The sequence below is a fragment of the Dendrobates tinctorius genome, unplaced genomic scaffold (genome assembly GCF_039654945.1).
Source record: "Dendrobates tinctorius isolate UK_male_01 unplaced genomic scaffold, ASM3965494v1 ptg000011l, whole genome shotgun sequence".
In the NCBI taxonomy this organism is placed as follows: Eukaryota; Metazoa; Chordata; class Amphibia; order Anura; family Dendrobatidae; genus Dendrobates; species Dendrobates tinctorius.
This window is the reverse complement of record NW_027361679.1, coordinates 38,445,660-38,460,886: the sequence shown is the minus strand read 5'-3', so window position 1 is coordinate 38,460,886 and position 15,227 is coordinate 38,445,660. Positions and strand designations below refer to the sequence as shown.

At 43.7% G+C, this 15,227-nt stretch overlaps 1 protein-coding gene across 3 annotated transcripts in view; it reads left to right on the top strand.

The window, feature by feature from the left end:
* The window catches only part of YTHDC1 (YTH N6-methyladenosine RNA binding protein C1), an 88,557-nt gene that overhangs the window by 71,283 nt on the left and 2,047 nt on the right, over positions 1-15,227 (top strand). For all 3 annotated transcript variants that reach the window (XM_073541350.1, XM_073541367.1, XM_073541358.1), the window contains 4 exons: positions 5,404-5,486; positions 8,544-8,580; positions 8,658-8,697; positions 9,273-9,335. In XM_073541350.1, the coding sequence (XP_073397451.1) occupies positions 5,404-5,486; positions 8,544-8,580; positions 8,658-8,697; positions 9,273-9,335 (223 nt within the window). The remainder of the gene's footprint in view (positions 1-5,403; positions 5,487-8,543; positions 8,581-8,657; positions 8,698-9,272; positions 9,336-15,227) is intronic.

The window sequence follows — 15,227 nt, the reverse complement described above, 5'->3', positions numbered from 1 at the left end:
AACCCATTCTACCCACTCATGTTGCATTCTGATTTGTCAAGATCTGTCAGGGAAGAGCTTATATTTTAGACTAGAATAGACTAGAGATTTCAAATCCAGAGTAAAAAAAAAAACACAGCCACAACCCTCCTGAATGCATAGGCAGAATCAAGTTTGAGTAATTAAATCTTACCCAAAAAAGTATGTTAATTTCTTGTTAAAAGCCTTTTCTTTCAGGTATAACCAAGGATATCCCCTGTCAGATATGGGACTTTTATAAAGGATCAATAATGGTGTTGCAGAAGATGCCACCTCCCTATGGGGGAGATAAAGCTTTAAAAAAAAAATGTTGTTGTCAAGAGGAGCCTTGTTGGGACTATTTCCATATGGCTTCACCATGATGTGTTTTAGAAGCAGATTGTGATCTATAAATAATCCCACAGTGAATACATCTTGCTGAGCTCCTGAAACCGGTTTAGGTTCTGTGGAAAGGGGAGCAAGTTGCACTTGGAGACCCGGCAACAAACCAGAAAGTGTGGCTGTTGCTGTGTCTGTACATCCCTTCCAGAAGCTGGCAGTACCTGTGGACTATAAATATTTAGTGGATCGACATGGTTATTTCCCACTGCTTTATGAACTTAACAACCTGTACCAGGAAAAGAGGGTGTAACGTGGTTTCAGAATTGGAGAAGGCTTTCAAAGAACTGATGCTTAAAAAGCCCTTCAGCCAATCCCTTTTCCCCTATATAGGCTAATTGCATTAAAGAAATCTTAACAGGTTTCTCCTAAAGACTGGATGTGTTGGTTTACTGTGGGCATAACGGTGGTAGGTAGGAGAGCCAGCTCCACTTCCCTGTTTCTTTCAACCTAAAAGGACACCACCGATTAGGTAGGAGGAAACCTGACAGCCCCTGTTTCATTTCTTTTACTTTTTTACTTTTTTTTTTCCCTCCCGTTTCTGCTTTATATGGACTGAGCACAAAGAAGTTGTAAGCTGAGGTTACCATTACACTAAAGTGCATACATGTGATTTTTTTCTTTTTTTTTTTACTTCACTTTTGCAATGGACTGCAATATATATTGTAACAGCACCAGTACACCACCTCAGGTCCACCTTGTATATGTGCGGCTTACAACTTAAATCCTTAGTGGACTTCTGTATGAACTGTTGCTATATTTTATACCGGTCATAAATACACTCTACAAGAATGCGGTATGTTCCCTCTTTACACCAGCTTTTATTTTTTTTATACTATTTTATTTTTGCTTTATGTGCAACTGCTGTGCTTCTTGCTCAGAGTATAAAGTTTCACCTGATATATTATTAGTGGTTCATTTATAAGTGTAAAATATACGAAAATACGGTGTTGGGCACTGTTCATGGTGACTTACCTGAGCTGTTTAGAAATCATTGCTTTAGAAGATTTTTAGCCCTAATTTGTGTTCATGTACAAATGCTTCTATAGTTTTTCCATTTACTCTGAACTGTATTCTCCTTGGCAGTTTTGAAAGTCAAAAACATCAGATTAATAGAGATATCATGATTTTTGTTAAATTCGCCAACTTCTGAAATCTGCACTGGACTGAACACTAGTTTTACATGGTCTAGTAATAGTATAGTCTATGTTCAATAAAGTTTTATTCTTAACAAAAGCTTAGGATACATGGCAGGAGAAAGAGAAATATTGGCCCAAACAACTTCCTAATTAACCCCTTCCCAACATGTGCGTCACATGGCAGGTCTACTTCAGTGACCCACAATGTACCCTGCAGATTCTAGCTGTAGAAGAAGGGTCCATGAGGACCGAGCTCCAGCACCAATGGGAAAATGGTAATGTGTAACTTTTACTGTGCAATTAAAAACATGGTGAGAAAAATCATAAAGATAAAAAAGATTAAGGACCTATAAATAAGCTTATGCATTTTGGTTTAGAAACACTTATTCATAGCTGTTATAGTAAGATATGAGTTGAGTCTTTCTATAAAACGGCTATTAATAAGAAAAAAATGTGATAGTCAGCTCATCTGTTGTGGGTATATAGTTCCTAGTGTGAATCCACCTTTCATAGCTCAGGGCAGACCAGCAAAAAGGTAATTTGAGCCAGCGATGTAGACTGAGTCTCTGTTGAATAAAATGTAGCTTTTATTGAGCCACTTAAAATTAAAAACAAGAACAATCCACATATGAGCACATAGTGGCACAAATATACGTTAGGTACTGTTCTTTGAAGGGAACCTGTCACCTCATTTTTCGCATATAAGCTGCAGCCACCGCAATTAGGGGCACCGGGAAAGGTCAGAGGTCTGGCGCCTGCGCATTGCATACTCTGCCCTCAACAATGCAAATCAGTATGCCTGCGCGGGAGCCACGCCAGGAAGCAAGGAAGAGGACGACATCGCATGGGAGGCGCCAGACCCGCAACACCCACCGGACCGCCACTGGTGAGTATAATCTAACTTGTTTTTCTTATCTTTCAGGTTACATCGGGGACTTATGTACAGCATTACAGGATGCTGTAGATAAGCTCCTAATGGTGGTGGCCACATCTTATATGCAAAAAATGAGGTAACAGGTTCCCTTTAAGACCTGCGCGTTTTGGCTGGTCTTATCCATGGTCGAATTTTTTTTTTTTTTTTTTTTTTTTTTAAAGTACAGTAAAAGCTACATGTTGTTCAACAAGCTTCATGGCCAACATTGCTGGATCACATTCCTTTTTAGGTATGAATAAGGGTTTCTAACCTGAAATGCGCCAGCTTATGCATAGATCCTTAACTTTTACTGTGCAATTAAAAGCATGGTAAAGAATTATGTTCTAACATTTTCCCATTGGTGCTGGAACCCAGTTCTCATGGACGCTTTTTCCATTTCTGACCTTGATTACCAGCCTGGTGTGTTCGTATACTTCTTGCACCACACCGTGACCAATCAAGGTCTGCCAGGGTTCCTATGTGAATATAAGTGGATTTCATGCTCTATTGTTTTCCCTGGAACGTGAGCTAATTAACTTTTTTTTTTTTTTTTGTCCGGTACTATGTATGGTAAAATGAACTGGGTCTTTCAAAATAACACCTCATCCCACAAAAAAAATGGCCCCTATATGGCTATGTCAGCTGAAAATTAAAAACGGTTAACGTTCTAGCTCTTGAAACAAGGGGAAGCGATGCGGGAGCGCAAAAGTGAAAAATCACCCGGTTGAGAAGGGGTTAATATTTCACAGATTACAGTAATGTCTCCTCCTTTTGGACTCCAATTGCATTACCATATACCCCATAGAACTTAATTCAGTGGGGTAAATCTTGAGCTATGGTTTATAATTTTTTCCAAACAAGCAGCTATATAGTTTGTTGTAGACCCATATATCCTCTCTAGAGCGACTTGTCCCCCTCTCCTGACATTTATTTCAGCAAGTGCTGCTATTCCCTATGCAATAACAAGTTCTGGGTCATGGTGTCTTGGAACGATGTATTTTGTTCCTGTTTACTCCTGGAAATGAATGAAGAAGGCATTGTGACAGCAGGCTGTTAACATTTCTCTTGTTAATAAGCAGTGTCCCTACAGTGAGCATTGGCTGGATGTTGTCAGCTGTGTCATTATTCCCATGGTCTGTATATACCTTTATTTGTAGGAGTAATAACTGCACAATCTATATTGCTATGATCCAGGATTGTTGTTTTATGGGGAAAGCGAGTATTTTAGTCCAGACTTGTCAGGAAAGTAGTTTAATGGTCTTTTAAAGTTACCTTGTCACTATGTAAATGCACCCCAACCTGCCAATACCATGTTATAAAGCAGGAAGAGCTGATTGGATTGAGAATATAGTTTTGTGAGAGAACCTGTTTCATACATTTAATCCTCTACTTTTTCTGGGATTTTTGACCTAGTGGGCAGTCCAATAAGTGGCTGCCATCTGTGTGTGTACTATTGTTCAAAGAAAGCGATCACTGATGGGGACCGCCCACTGGTCTGAAGATCCCAGAAAGGGCAGAGGTTTAATTAATGAAAAGACAAGTTATTCTGAATCTCATAAAACTATACAGTATGCTCTGCTCCCACTGCTCTATAGCATTGTGCCTGCAGATTGGACTGCATTTTCATGGAGACAGGTTCCCTTAAAGGAATCGGTCGGGTTATTTATTCCCCCCCATAGCAGACTAATAGTATCCTGAAATAGAATATGTAAAGTTTATGGCTGCCTTGCCCCGTTTTCTTGCTGTAAGATCTGACCTGATCAGAGTTGCACATCAGCTAGTCAAGCATATGTAAATCTTAAGTGCCGTGTTTTCCTAATGACTGCACACTATAACCGACACAGAGTGCTGGTAGGGATTATGGGTGGGAGTACCATAAATATTCACCCCCTACTCCCACCCATAATCCCTACCAGCACTCTGTGTCGGTTATAGTGTGCAGTCATTAGGAAAACACGGCACTTCTGGGATTCTGGTGGTGCACAAGTAGGATAACCAAATCCGTCAGCTGTGATGTAGAAATACTTGGCACTCGTATAGGTGTTTTCAAGAACTTATTTGAGTGAAGCGCTTCCTGACTTAGCAGTGGACACTGCAGACTCTCACACAGCGTGCTGCCACACAGATCAACTCCATCCAGATGTCTGATGAAGGTCAGGTATTGACCGAAATGTCTAATTTTTTCTGGAATTTCTTCAATCAATAAATAAGTTCTTGAACACGCCTATACGAGTGCCAAGTATTTCTACACCATAGTGTGCAGTCAGACTGCTGTATTTCTCGCATGTGGATTGTATTGCAGTGCACAGACTGGCCCGGGACCTCTCCTGACCTGGGTGTGACAGCGTGATCTATTACTATGCAGCTGTCACGCTCAAGTCTTTAGAGCCGATGGCCAGTCCGAGGATTGCAATGCAATCTTCCCAAGTAATACTGCACCCTAATTATCACTGACGCTGAAGCAAAGGCGTGAGAAGTGGTAGTATGGGTGTGGGTAGAGGTGCATATTTACTGTACTTTTGATTTACATACCCTTGAGTAGGCGACACACGATTGTGAATTGTCTGGAGCTTACAGCAAGAAAACTGGAAAAGGTACAACAATAAACATATATTCTATTCCTTTCTTGTATGTAATGATCATGTCACATTATATAATACATTAGGGAAGCGCATAAACATTTTAGGATTGCATTTTGTCTGTATGATCAGCTTTATTATATACAAAGGAAGTATGATTTTTCTGTCTGTATTGTTGGGTACATTTGCTTACGATTGCTGGGTGTTTCGCGGTTAGTTGTGTGAGCATGAAGCACAGTGATCGTTGCTATTGCCTGTGTTTAATTCTAAAAATGTCAGACTTTTTGTTTTTCCCAGACTGGCTCTCTTCAGGTATGTACTAAGAAAAGAAATGTCACCAAGTTTTCTGTTTAATTCTTACGTTTAATTTATGTAGGCGTCGGCCAGAAGATTATGATATTCATAACAACCGAAAGAAACCGAGAGTTGACTATCCCCCAGAGTTTCACCAGCGACAAGGTTAATATGTTTTGTTACTCTAAACTCCTCTGAGACCAGCTTCCATCAAAAAAATTTCTACTCAATAGCACATAAGGGATTGCTTGCTTTTTTTTTTTCTCAACTGTCCAACGGAGGAATGGATACGTTGCTGCAGACATTAGGGCTACGCCATGAATGTTTGATACCTGCAATCTCTTTTGTGTTCTCACTGTTTTCCATGACTCCCATAGAGCATTATAAAGATGGTTAGATGTAAGGCCACCTACATACACTACATTCACTGCATGACTTAAATGGGTATTCCCATCTCCAATATCCTATCCCATTATGTGTTAGGTATACTAATGAGTAAATTCCTCCTACTAAAAATGTATAGTTTTACTGATTCATAGAATCATATTATTGCACCTAATATTACACCTAATACATATTGGGATAGGATCTTGGAGATTGGAAATACCCCTTTAAGTCTGTAAAAGTCCAGTCTATCAAAACCTAAAACTAATTAATCCATATAGTAGAAGTCGTTAAAAGACTGAAAAGCAAAAATGTTAAGCCCCCGTCCACATAACGATGTCCCAGTGATCCCACCAATGGATCCGACATGGATGGGATCGCTGGGACATCGTTAGGATGATCGCTGGTGAGCTGTCACATAGACAGCCCCAGCGATCAGGACCAGCGACGCTGGACGTTGGTTTCTAATGTAAACGTCGGGTATCCAGGAGCCGCGGCTCCTGGATACCCGCTGTTTACCTTGGAAACCGGCGTACACGCTGGCATCCAAGGTAAACAGCGGGTATCCAGGAGCTGTGGCTCCTGGATACCCGACGTTTACATTAGAAACCAGCGTCGCTGATCGCTGGTCTCTCGCTGCCAGACGCAGCGATGCGTGCTGGGCAGCGGGAGACCAGCGATCGAAAAATGGCCCTGGCCGCTCGAGCACGATCAGCGATAACCGGCAGGGGGGCCGGTCGCTGATCCCCGTCACACACAGCGATCTCGCTGGCTTGTCACAAAATCGGCGTGTGACGGGGCCCTTACAGTTCTCCTGCCAATTGCAACAGATGTTTTCACATTTGTTCTTTTGTTTGCAACATCGTAATATAGAAAAAAATAATAAAACCTGAGAGGTCATTTTCACCATATGATGAGCGCCGTAAAAGGAATGCTCACCTAGTGACTGCAGACTTATCGATTTGGACCAGACAACCCCTCTTGTTAGAGAGTGACAGATTGTTGGAGGCAATCACTGATGGCTGTTTTTAAAGGGATTCTGTCATCAGGTATTTGCTATAGTCAGTTTGAGAGCAGCATGATGTAAAGGCAGAAACTCTGATTCCAGTGATGTATCGTTTTGTTTTCTGCAGTTTTGATTAAAAGCTGTTTTATCTGCTGGAGATCTAGAAGTGCTCTGAATGCTGAGCTGTGTATAAACCCGTCCACACCACTGATTGGCAGCTTTATGCATATTGCACACAGCTGCCAGTCACTGGTGGGAGCTTGGTTGGATTACATGCCAGCAGGTTTACTAGTTCTCTAGTTCTTACTGCTGAAACAGTGATTTTATCAAAACTACACTAATCAGTCAAGTAAGTGATGCATAGCTGGAATCTGGATCTCTGTCACTACACCATGCTGCTCTCAGATTAGGTAGCAAAAACCTGGTGACAGATTCCTCTTAAAATATGCCCTGTCATACCTAGATCCAGTGTTTGAATGGAGTGATTGTCATGGATAGCTGCTTACAGTGCTGAACTATCTAGCTCAGTCCTGTAGATAACGATTGGCGCACTCACTCCATCCAGAGTTCTGATTTCCTGCAACCATCAGAGGCTTATCACCTAAACTGTGAACAGATCAGACGTGATTGGCCCAAACAATGTGTTATAAGGCTATGGCTCATATTGTGCATCTGCTTCATATATAAACTACCGTCATTTAAAATCCAGTCCTTTGTTCTTTTGCCCTTTACCGTCAAGATGCAACCAATCCCTTCAACTTCAGAAAATCTTCCCATTTTTTCACTTTAATTTTTTACTCCACTTCTTTGAGTCATACCTGGGGGAAAAAAATTACATTTTTATTGGCGTTTTGACGTACGTGCAACATTTTACTTTGTATTTTTCTTGGGAGTGCAGCGACCAAAACATTCTTGCATTTTTTTTTTTTTTTTTATTTTTTTTTTTTTTTACCCTTTTTAATGTATGTTTAAAATTGTATATCTGAAAAGATTGGACTTATTTTTTTTTCACTTTTGGCATGCTTCAATAGCCTCCATGGGAGGCTAAAAGCATCCCATACTTGATCGGCTCTGCTACATATAGGCGATGCTCAGATCGCCTATATGTAGCAGAAATACAGCATTGCTATGAGCGCTGACCACAGGGTGGCGCTCATAGAAATCTGCCATCAAGAGCCATAGAGGTCTCGAGGAGACCTCTGGTTGTCGCTGACTGCTGATCACCTGACGGGGGTTGGCGATGAACTCATTTCTTGCCGCGTGCCGGAAACTCCAGTTAAGTGCCCACTGTCAGCGTTCGACAGCGGGATTTAACAAGTTAATAGGCGCGGGCGGATCGCGATTCCGCTCGCGCCTATTGCGGGCACATATTAGCTGTTTAAAACAGCTGACATGTCGCGGTTTTGAGGCGGGCTCACCGCCGGAGCTCAACTCAAAGTGGGGGATACCGACCGCTGACGTACTATTCCGTCAGCAGTCAGTAAGGGGTTAATATTAGCAAATATCTCCAATTAGACCACTCATATGGTGACAGTTAGACAGCTCTTGGTGGTCATAACCATGGATAACCTAAGCAGCTGCAGTGGCCTATGATGTAAACGACATGGCAAATCTGAAAAACTACTACATATCTAATTGGAGGTATTTGATAATATTACATCTAGTTCATATTGGGATAGGATCTCGGAAATGGAAATACCCCTTTTAACTTTCTTGTGTTCTTGAAAAGACTTCAGATTCCTGAACATAGAATGTATTGTGCAGTATAATCTTATTGACCAAACTTTTGTAGCAGTATAACTTAATTACATGGTACATTTCTGTGTACTCAGGGTTTGTCAAGGATCCTCGCTTCCAAGAAGTGGATAGGTAAATATAATACCTTTTTTGTTCAGGTTTCTATCCCCATGATATTTAGGTCTTATTCTTATTCTATTTTTCCGCAGAAGATTTACTGGAGTTCGCAGAGATGTATTTTTAAATGGAGTAAGTGGAAGTTTTTTGTGTTTGTTCTTTTTCCTCCCAATATGAAAAATCTCTGCAATGTCAACATAAAAATATGTAGCCTTGTTATTAAAGGGGTACTTTTAAGTTATCTCTTGAGTAACTTACAACTCTGCAGTCATCTTCCTGACTGCTTGGGGTGAGGCATTCCTCATTGAATGACAGTTCTGGTGAATTTCAAGCACTTTGTCAAGAAAACTGAGAGCTATGATTAGGGGATTTGTTCTGGAAGTTGCCTGTGCCAGGACTAATGAGAGCCAATTGGTTAGGATCTGAGAGGGAGGAGGATAAAGGTGAGGGCTAATGGCTTTATAGAAATCATTGGGCTGGAGAGAGCTGACTGTGATCTTTTTATGCTGTCTAATAAAGCAATTAAATAACATGCGAATACTCCTTTAATTTTGAATGTGTGCTAGTTTAAATAATTGTATTGCATTGGAATAATTGTATTGTAGTATCTATTAGTTCAAAGGCTGTTTCTCATTCATATCTGCAGTTCATGCCACGCTTGTACTGTCATTTGTGTTTTAAGTAAAATGTTTGTTTTTTTCCCCCAGTCATACAACGACTATGTGAGAGAGTTCCATAATATGGGGCCACCACCACCATGGCAAGGAATGGTTTGTATTATTTTGCATTGTAATCTTGTCATATTAGAGACGGGGTGGTCAGTTAATTTTCTCAAGTGGCCCCGTGAGAGACCATTACTCAAATTTAATTCTGTTCAGTGTTAAAAATATGGGCGGCACAGTAGCTCAGTGGATAGCACTGCAGCTTTGCAGCGCTGGGGTCCTCGGTTCAAATCCCACCAGGGACGACATCTGCAAGGAGTTTATGTTCTCCCCATTTTTGCGTGGGTTTCCTCCCACACTCCAATTCATACTGATAGGGAATCTAGATTGTGAGCCCCATTGGGGACAGTGATGATAATGCGTGCAAACTGTAAAGCGCTGTGGAATATGTTAGCGCTATATAAAAATAAAAATTATTATTAATAATTGCATATTATTTATATGAATAATTGTATTGCTTAATATTAAGCAAAATTAGGTAAGCAAACACCCCTCCTCCCCCCATCCATGACCTGTTTGAGCCCTCATGCACATTCACTCACTCATGTGCATTTGCTCGCTCGTGCGCACACACAGAGATACATTTTTCCCGTTCCCCCAGCTCTCTGCTCCAGTCTTTGCTGCGTGCACTGACATTCTGTACAGCAGATGCGATGTAGTGACGTCTTTTGTCTATTTGTTTTTTGCACACACTGAATGGTGGAAGGAGGTGTCAGCGCCCTCCTCCACCATTATACTTACTGCTTCGTGAAGATGCAGATAACTGTGAAATCAGGATGCTGTGCAGTGTAGGGCAGCCTGTGAACCAGTGTTTTCTGCCCTTCAGCTGTGTCTGTTCACGGGCCAGACTGGAACAGCCAGAGGACCCAATGTTCTTAAGACATTTGCTGCACTCAAATAACATATAGGTGTGTAGGTCTTACAAATACTTAAATTTTTTTTCTCTAACCTAGACGAGTATGTAGTCAGTAAATATTATGACAGATTACATCTTTGAAGGTTTATATACCGTGCTTCTCGGACTAGAAGATGCCCCAGACCATAAGACGCACCTAGGTTTTAGAGGCTGAGATTAGGGGAAAAAAAACTGAAGCAAAAATGTGGTCAATTCTGTACTTAATATCCCCTAGCCTGGTATGCATGGCCTCCTCCTCCCCTAGCCTGGTATGCATGGCCTCCTCCTCCCCTAGCCTGGTAGGAATGCATGGCCTCCTCCTCCCCTAGCCTGGTAGGAATGCATGGCCTCCTCCTCCCCTAGCCTGGTAGGAATGCATGGCCTCCTCCTCCCCTAGCCTGGTAGGAATGCATGGCCTCCTCCTCCCCTAGCCTGGTAGGAATGCATGGCCTCCTCCTCCCCTAGCCTGGTAGGAATGCATGGCCTCCTCCTCCCCTAGCCTGGTAGGAATGCATGGCCTCCTCCTCCCCTAGCCTGGTAGGAATGCATGGCCTCCTCCTCCCCTAGCCTGGTAGGAATGCATGGCCTCATCCCCTATACTGGTATGCAGGGTCCCCATCTTGTCCAAGTATGCATGGCCCCATCCTTAACCTGGTGTGATTTGGCCCCATCATTAACCTGGTATGCATGGTCCCATCAGAAAAGATTTTTAAAAAACTAAGCCATTACATTTGCCTTCCTCCGCTCCCTCGCAGTGTCCTGCTCCGGTGCCAGTAACTGCTTAATACTTGTAAGCAGCGCATGGCATGGACGTCATGCGCTGCTCACAAGCAGAGCACAGCTGCCGCAGTTCATCGCAGAGAGCAGTGAGTATTCATTGCTCTTCAGTAGCGTGCAGTATCAACTGGAGCTTTCCTGCTGCTGCTGGTCACGTGTGCCTATACTTAAAAGAATTGAATATTCTGAATATTCATTTCTCAAGTATCTGCACACATGACCGCCGGTAGCAGCAGGAAGCTGGTGGCTGATACTGCGCTCTACTGAAGAGCAATGAATACTCATTCCTCTCTGCGATGAACAGTCGTGGTGAGTATTCCGGCAGCTGTGCTCTGTGATCAGCGCATGACGTTCCTGCCAAGCACTGCTTACAAACAGTTGCTGGTAGGAAACTGCGAGGGAGCGGAGGAAGGTAAGTGTAATGTTTTTTTTGTTAAATCTTTTAAATGAATATTCATTTCCCTACACGCCCATGAGCGTGAAATGCAGGGAGTATTCATTTCTCCTTAGCGGGCGCAGGAGTTGGCTGCAGCCGCCAGCTCCTGCCTCTGTGATCTGCTGCTCCGCCGAAACCGCTCCCCCCACCTCCCCACCACAGTCAGAGCTGGTACATCCAGACTATAAGACACACCACCACCCCTCCCCATTTTCCTCCATGTTTTGGGAGGAAAAAAAGTGCGTCTTATAGTCCGAAAAATACGGTATATCTTGCATACACTATATGGGCAAAAAGTATTGAGCCACTAAGACATTACACTTACAGGAGCTTTTATGACTTCAAATTATAAATCCATATGTATTGATATGGATTTGGCCCCTTTTGCAGCAATAATGGCTTTCACTCTTCTGAAAAGTCATTTGTACAAGATTTTGGAGTGTAAATCTGTCAGTAGGATCAACCCCCACTAAGCTGTCTACATGGACATGCAGGTTATAGAAAGGTAAATAAAATTATACCTTTATCTATAGTCCAATCTAATATATACATGCCTTGTAATGTCTCCACATCCTGTTCTGTCCAGATGTGTCCGGATCCCAGAATTCCAAGCGACTAAAGTTCACCGACCGCCATATTGGGACACCCAAGTGATTGGTGTCTCAATATGGAAACTGCTGGTGGTACCAGCCTCTTGCGCAGTGCCCCCAGCGGAACACCGTCTCACCACACACACTCTCAAACACTATACGCCGTACACACCACACACACTCTGTATATACTGTACGCACCACACGTACGCACACTCTGTATATACTGTACGCACCACACGTACGCACACTCTGTATATGCTGTACGCACCACACGTACGCACTCTGTATATGCCGTACGCACCACACACTCACGCTCTGTATATGCCGTACGCACCACACACGCACGCTCTGTATATGCCGTACGCACCACACACGCACGCTCTGTATATGCCGTACTCACCACACACGCACGCTCTGTATATGCCGTACTCACCACACACGCACGCTGTATATGCCGTACTCACCACACACGCACTCTGTATATGCCGTACTCACCACACACGCACTCTGTATATGCCGTACTCACCACACACGCACTCTGTATATGCCGTACTCACCACACACGCACACTCTGTATATGCCGTACTCACCACACACGCACACTCTGTATATGCCGTACTCACCACACACGCACGCTCTGTATATGCCGTACGCACCACACACGCACGCTCTGTATATGCCGTACGCACCACACACGCACGCTCTGTATATGCCGTACGCACCACACACGCACGCTCTGTATATGCCGTACGCACCACACACTCACGCTCTGTATATGCCGTACGCACCACACACGCTCTGTATATGCCGTACGCACCACACACACACGCGCTGTATATGCCGTACGCACCACACACACGTGCGTGCGCTCTGTATATGCCGTACGCACCACACACACACGCTCTGTATATGCCGTACGCACCACACACACGCTCTATATATGCCGTACGCACCACACACACACACACACACACACACACACGCTCTGTATATGCCGTACGCACCACACACACACACACGCTCTGTATATGCCGTACGCACCACACACACACGCTCTGTAAAAGCCGTACGCACCACACACACACGCTCTGTATACGCCGTACACACCACACACACACGCTCTGTATACGCCGTACGCACCACACACACACGCTCTGTATACGCCGTACGCACCACACACACACGCTCTGTATATGCCGTACGCACCACACACACACACGCTTTGTATATGCCGTACGCACCACACACACACGTGCGCGCGCGCTCTGTATATGCCGTACGCACCACACACGCTCTGTATATGCCGTACGCACCACACACACACGCTCTGTATATGCCGTACGCACCACACACACACGCTCTGTATATGCCGTACGCACCACACACACACGCTCTATATATGCCGTACACACCACACACACACGCTCTATATATGCCGTACGCACCACACACACACGCTCTGTATATGCCGTACGCGCCACACACACACACGCTCTGTATATGCCGTACGCACCACACACACACGCTCTGTATACGCCGTACGCACCACACACACACACGCTCTGTATACGCCGTACGCACCACACACACACGCTCTGTATACGCCGTACGCATCACACACTGTATACGCCGTATGCAGCCTCTTTCGAGGAACACCATCCCGAACACTGCGCCGCCGGGATCAGCCGAATGTTTCACTGACCGCCGCCATCTTGGTACAGGAGCGCATACGCAGTTTTAATGTGACCGCCGCTATCTGTTTGCACGAAAATGGCGGCGGTCTGATTTACTGTGCCTAATAAAATGTTACCTTTACCTACTTTGCTTTCACTTTAAAACAGGGGGAGGGGTGAGTGCACATAGGAAAGAGGACACACGGGGGAGACAGCTCAGAACACATGAAGGAAGAAGACAGCTCAGTGGTGGAGAGAAAGGCCAGACAAGGGGGAGAGCACATGGGGTACACAGGTCAAAGAGATGACATGAGGAGAAGATGGGGGAGAGAGCGCACAGGGGTGAGAGAGACAGAGCACATGACAGCACGGGACAGCACATGAGGAGAGAACACAGCACAGGAAGGAGAGAGACAGCAGACAAGGGGGATGGCACATGGGGTAGACAGGTCAAAGAAGAGAGCACAGATGGGAGAAGTCAGCACATGGGGAAAGAGAGAGTGTATAGGTGGGTGAGCACATGGGGGGAGAGATTCTCAACACTGCAAAGCCTGCCCCCATTGTGACATTACCACCCTCGCATTGGGCCTCCATCTAGTATCTTATGACAGAGAAATCCATTTTTCTTATGTAAAGGAGCTGTTAAAATATCTGGGCTTGACACAGTTTGCTGATGTTTCTCCAGAGCTTATTTTAATTGAAAGGGGCTTTACAAATGTGAGAGATGTAGTGTCTGCTCTCCTGATCTCACTGCGGAGCTGTTTGTGATAACTAGCCCGGTACAGCAGAACAAAATTTTGTCGCCTTACAAATGCCTTTGCAGTTGTATCTCTCATAGTTGTGATCAGGCACAGCTCTTGCAGCAGATCTGACACTAACACTTCAGCTTCCATCTGACAGGCAGCCAATGTGAGTCGAGTCATAATACAGAATTACTGACAGCACTTTGAGAGAAAACTAAAACTGCAGATGTTTGTAATGCTAGCTTCTACTCTGCTGTATGGTGTTATCACACAGCTCCGCAGTGAGATCAGAAGACTAGATTCCTCTTTCGTTACATTACAGTATCAGCACGTCTCACATTGGTAACGCCTCCTTTTTTTTTTTTTTTTTTTTTTTTTTTTTTAAACTAGCTCTAAAAGAAGACTCTTGGGGAAACTTGTGTTCTGCCCAGAGAACTTAACAGCTCATTTACATATCTGCAAACCAATGTCTTATTCCAAAGAAAGACACATTTTTCATAATATCAAGGCATTATTTTATTCAACTTTCTTTGACTTGCATGTTCATATAGATGGCTTAGAATGGCTGATCCTAGTGACACATTCCCTTTACGATGAGGTTGGAGCTCTGCAGTTAGCAGACTGTTGGCATTTGTAATGTATTCTATGTGCTCTGCAGTGTTGCTGTGGTTAAGACTTTTCAATAATATCCAGTTGATCTAAGATAAGTAGAAGGGAAAAAATTTCATGTACTGATTTGTTGCAATATTGGTATCATATTACAATACCACACTGAAATTCAGTGAGCTCTTTAGAGTGAGCCATTATTTCACAAATGTTAGTA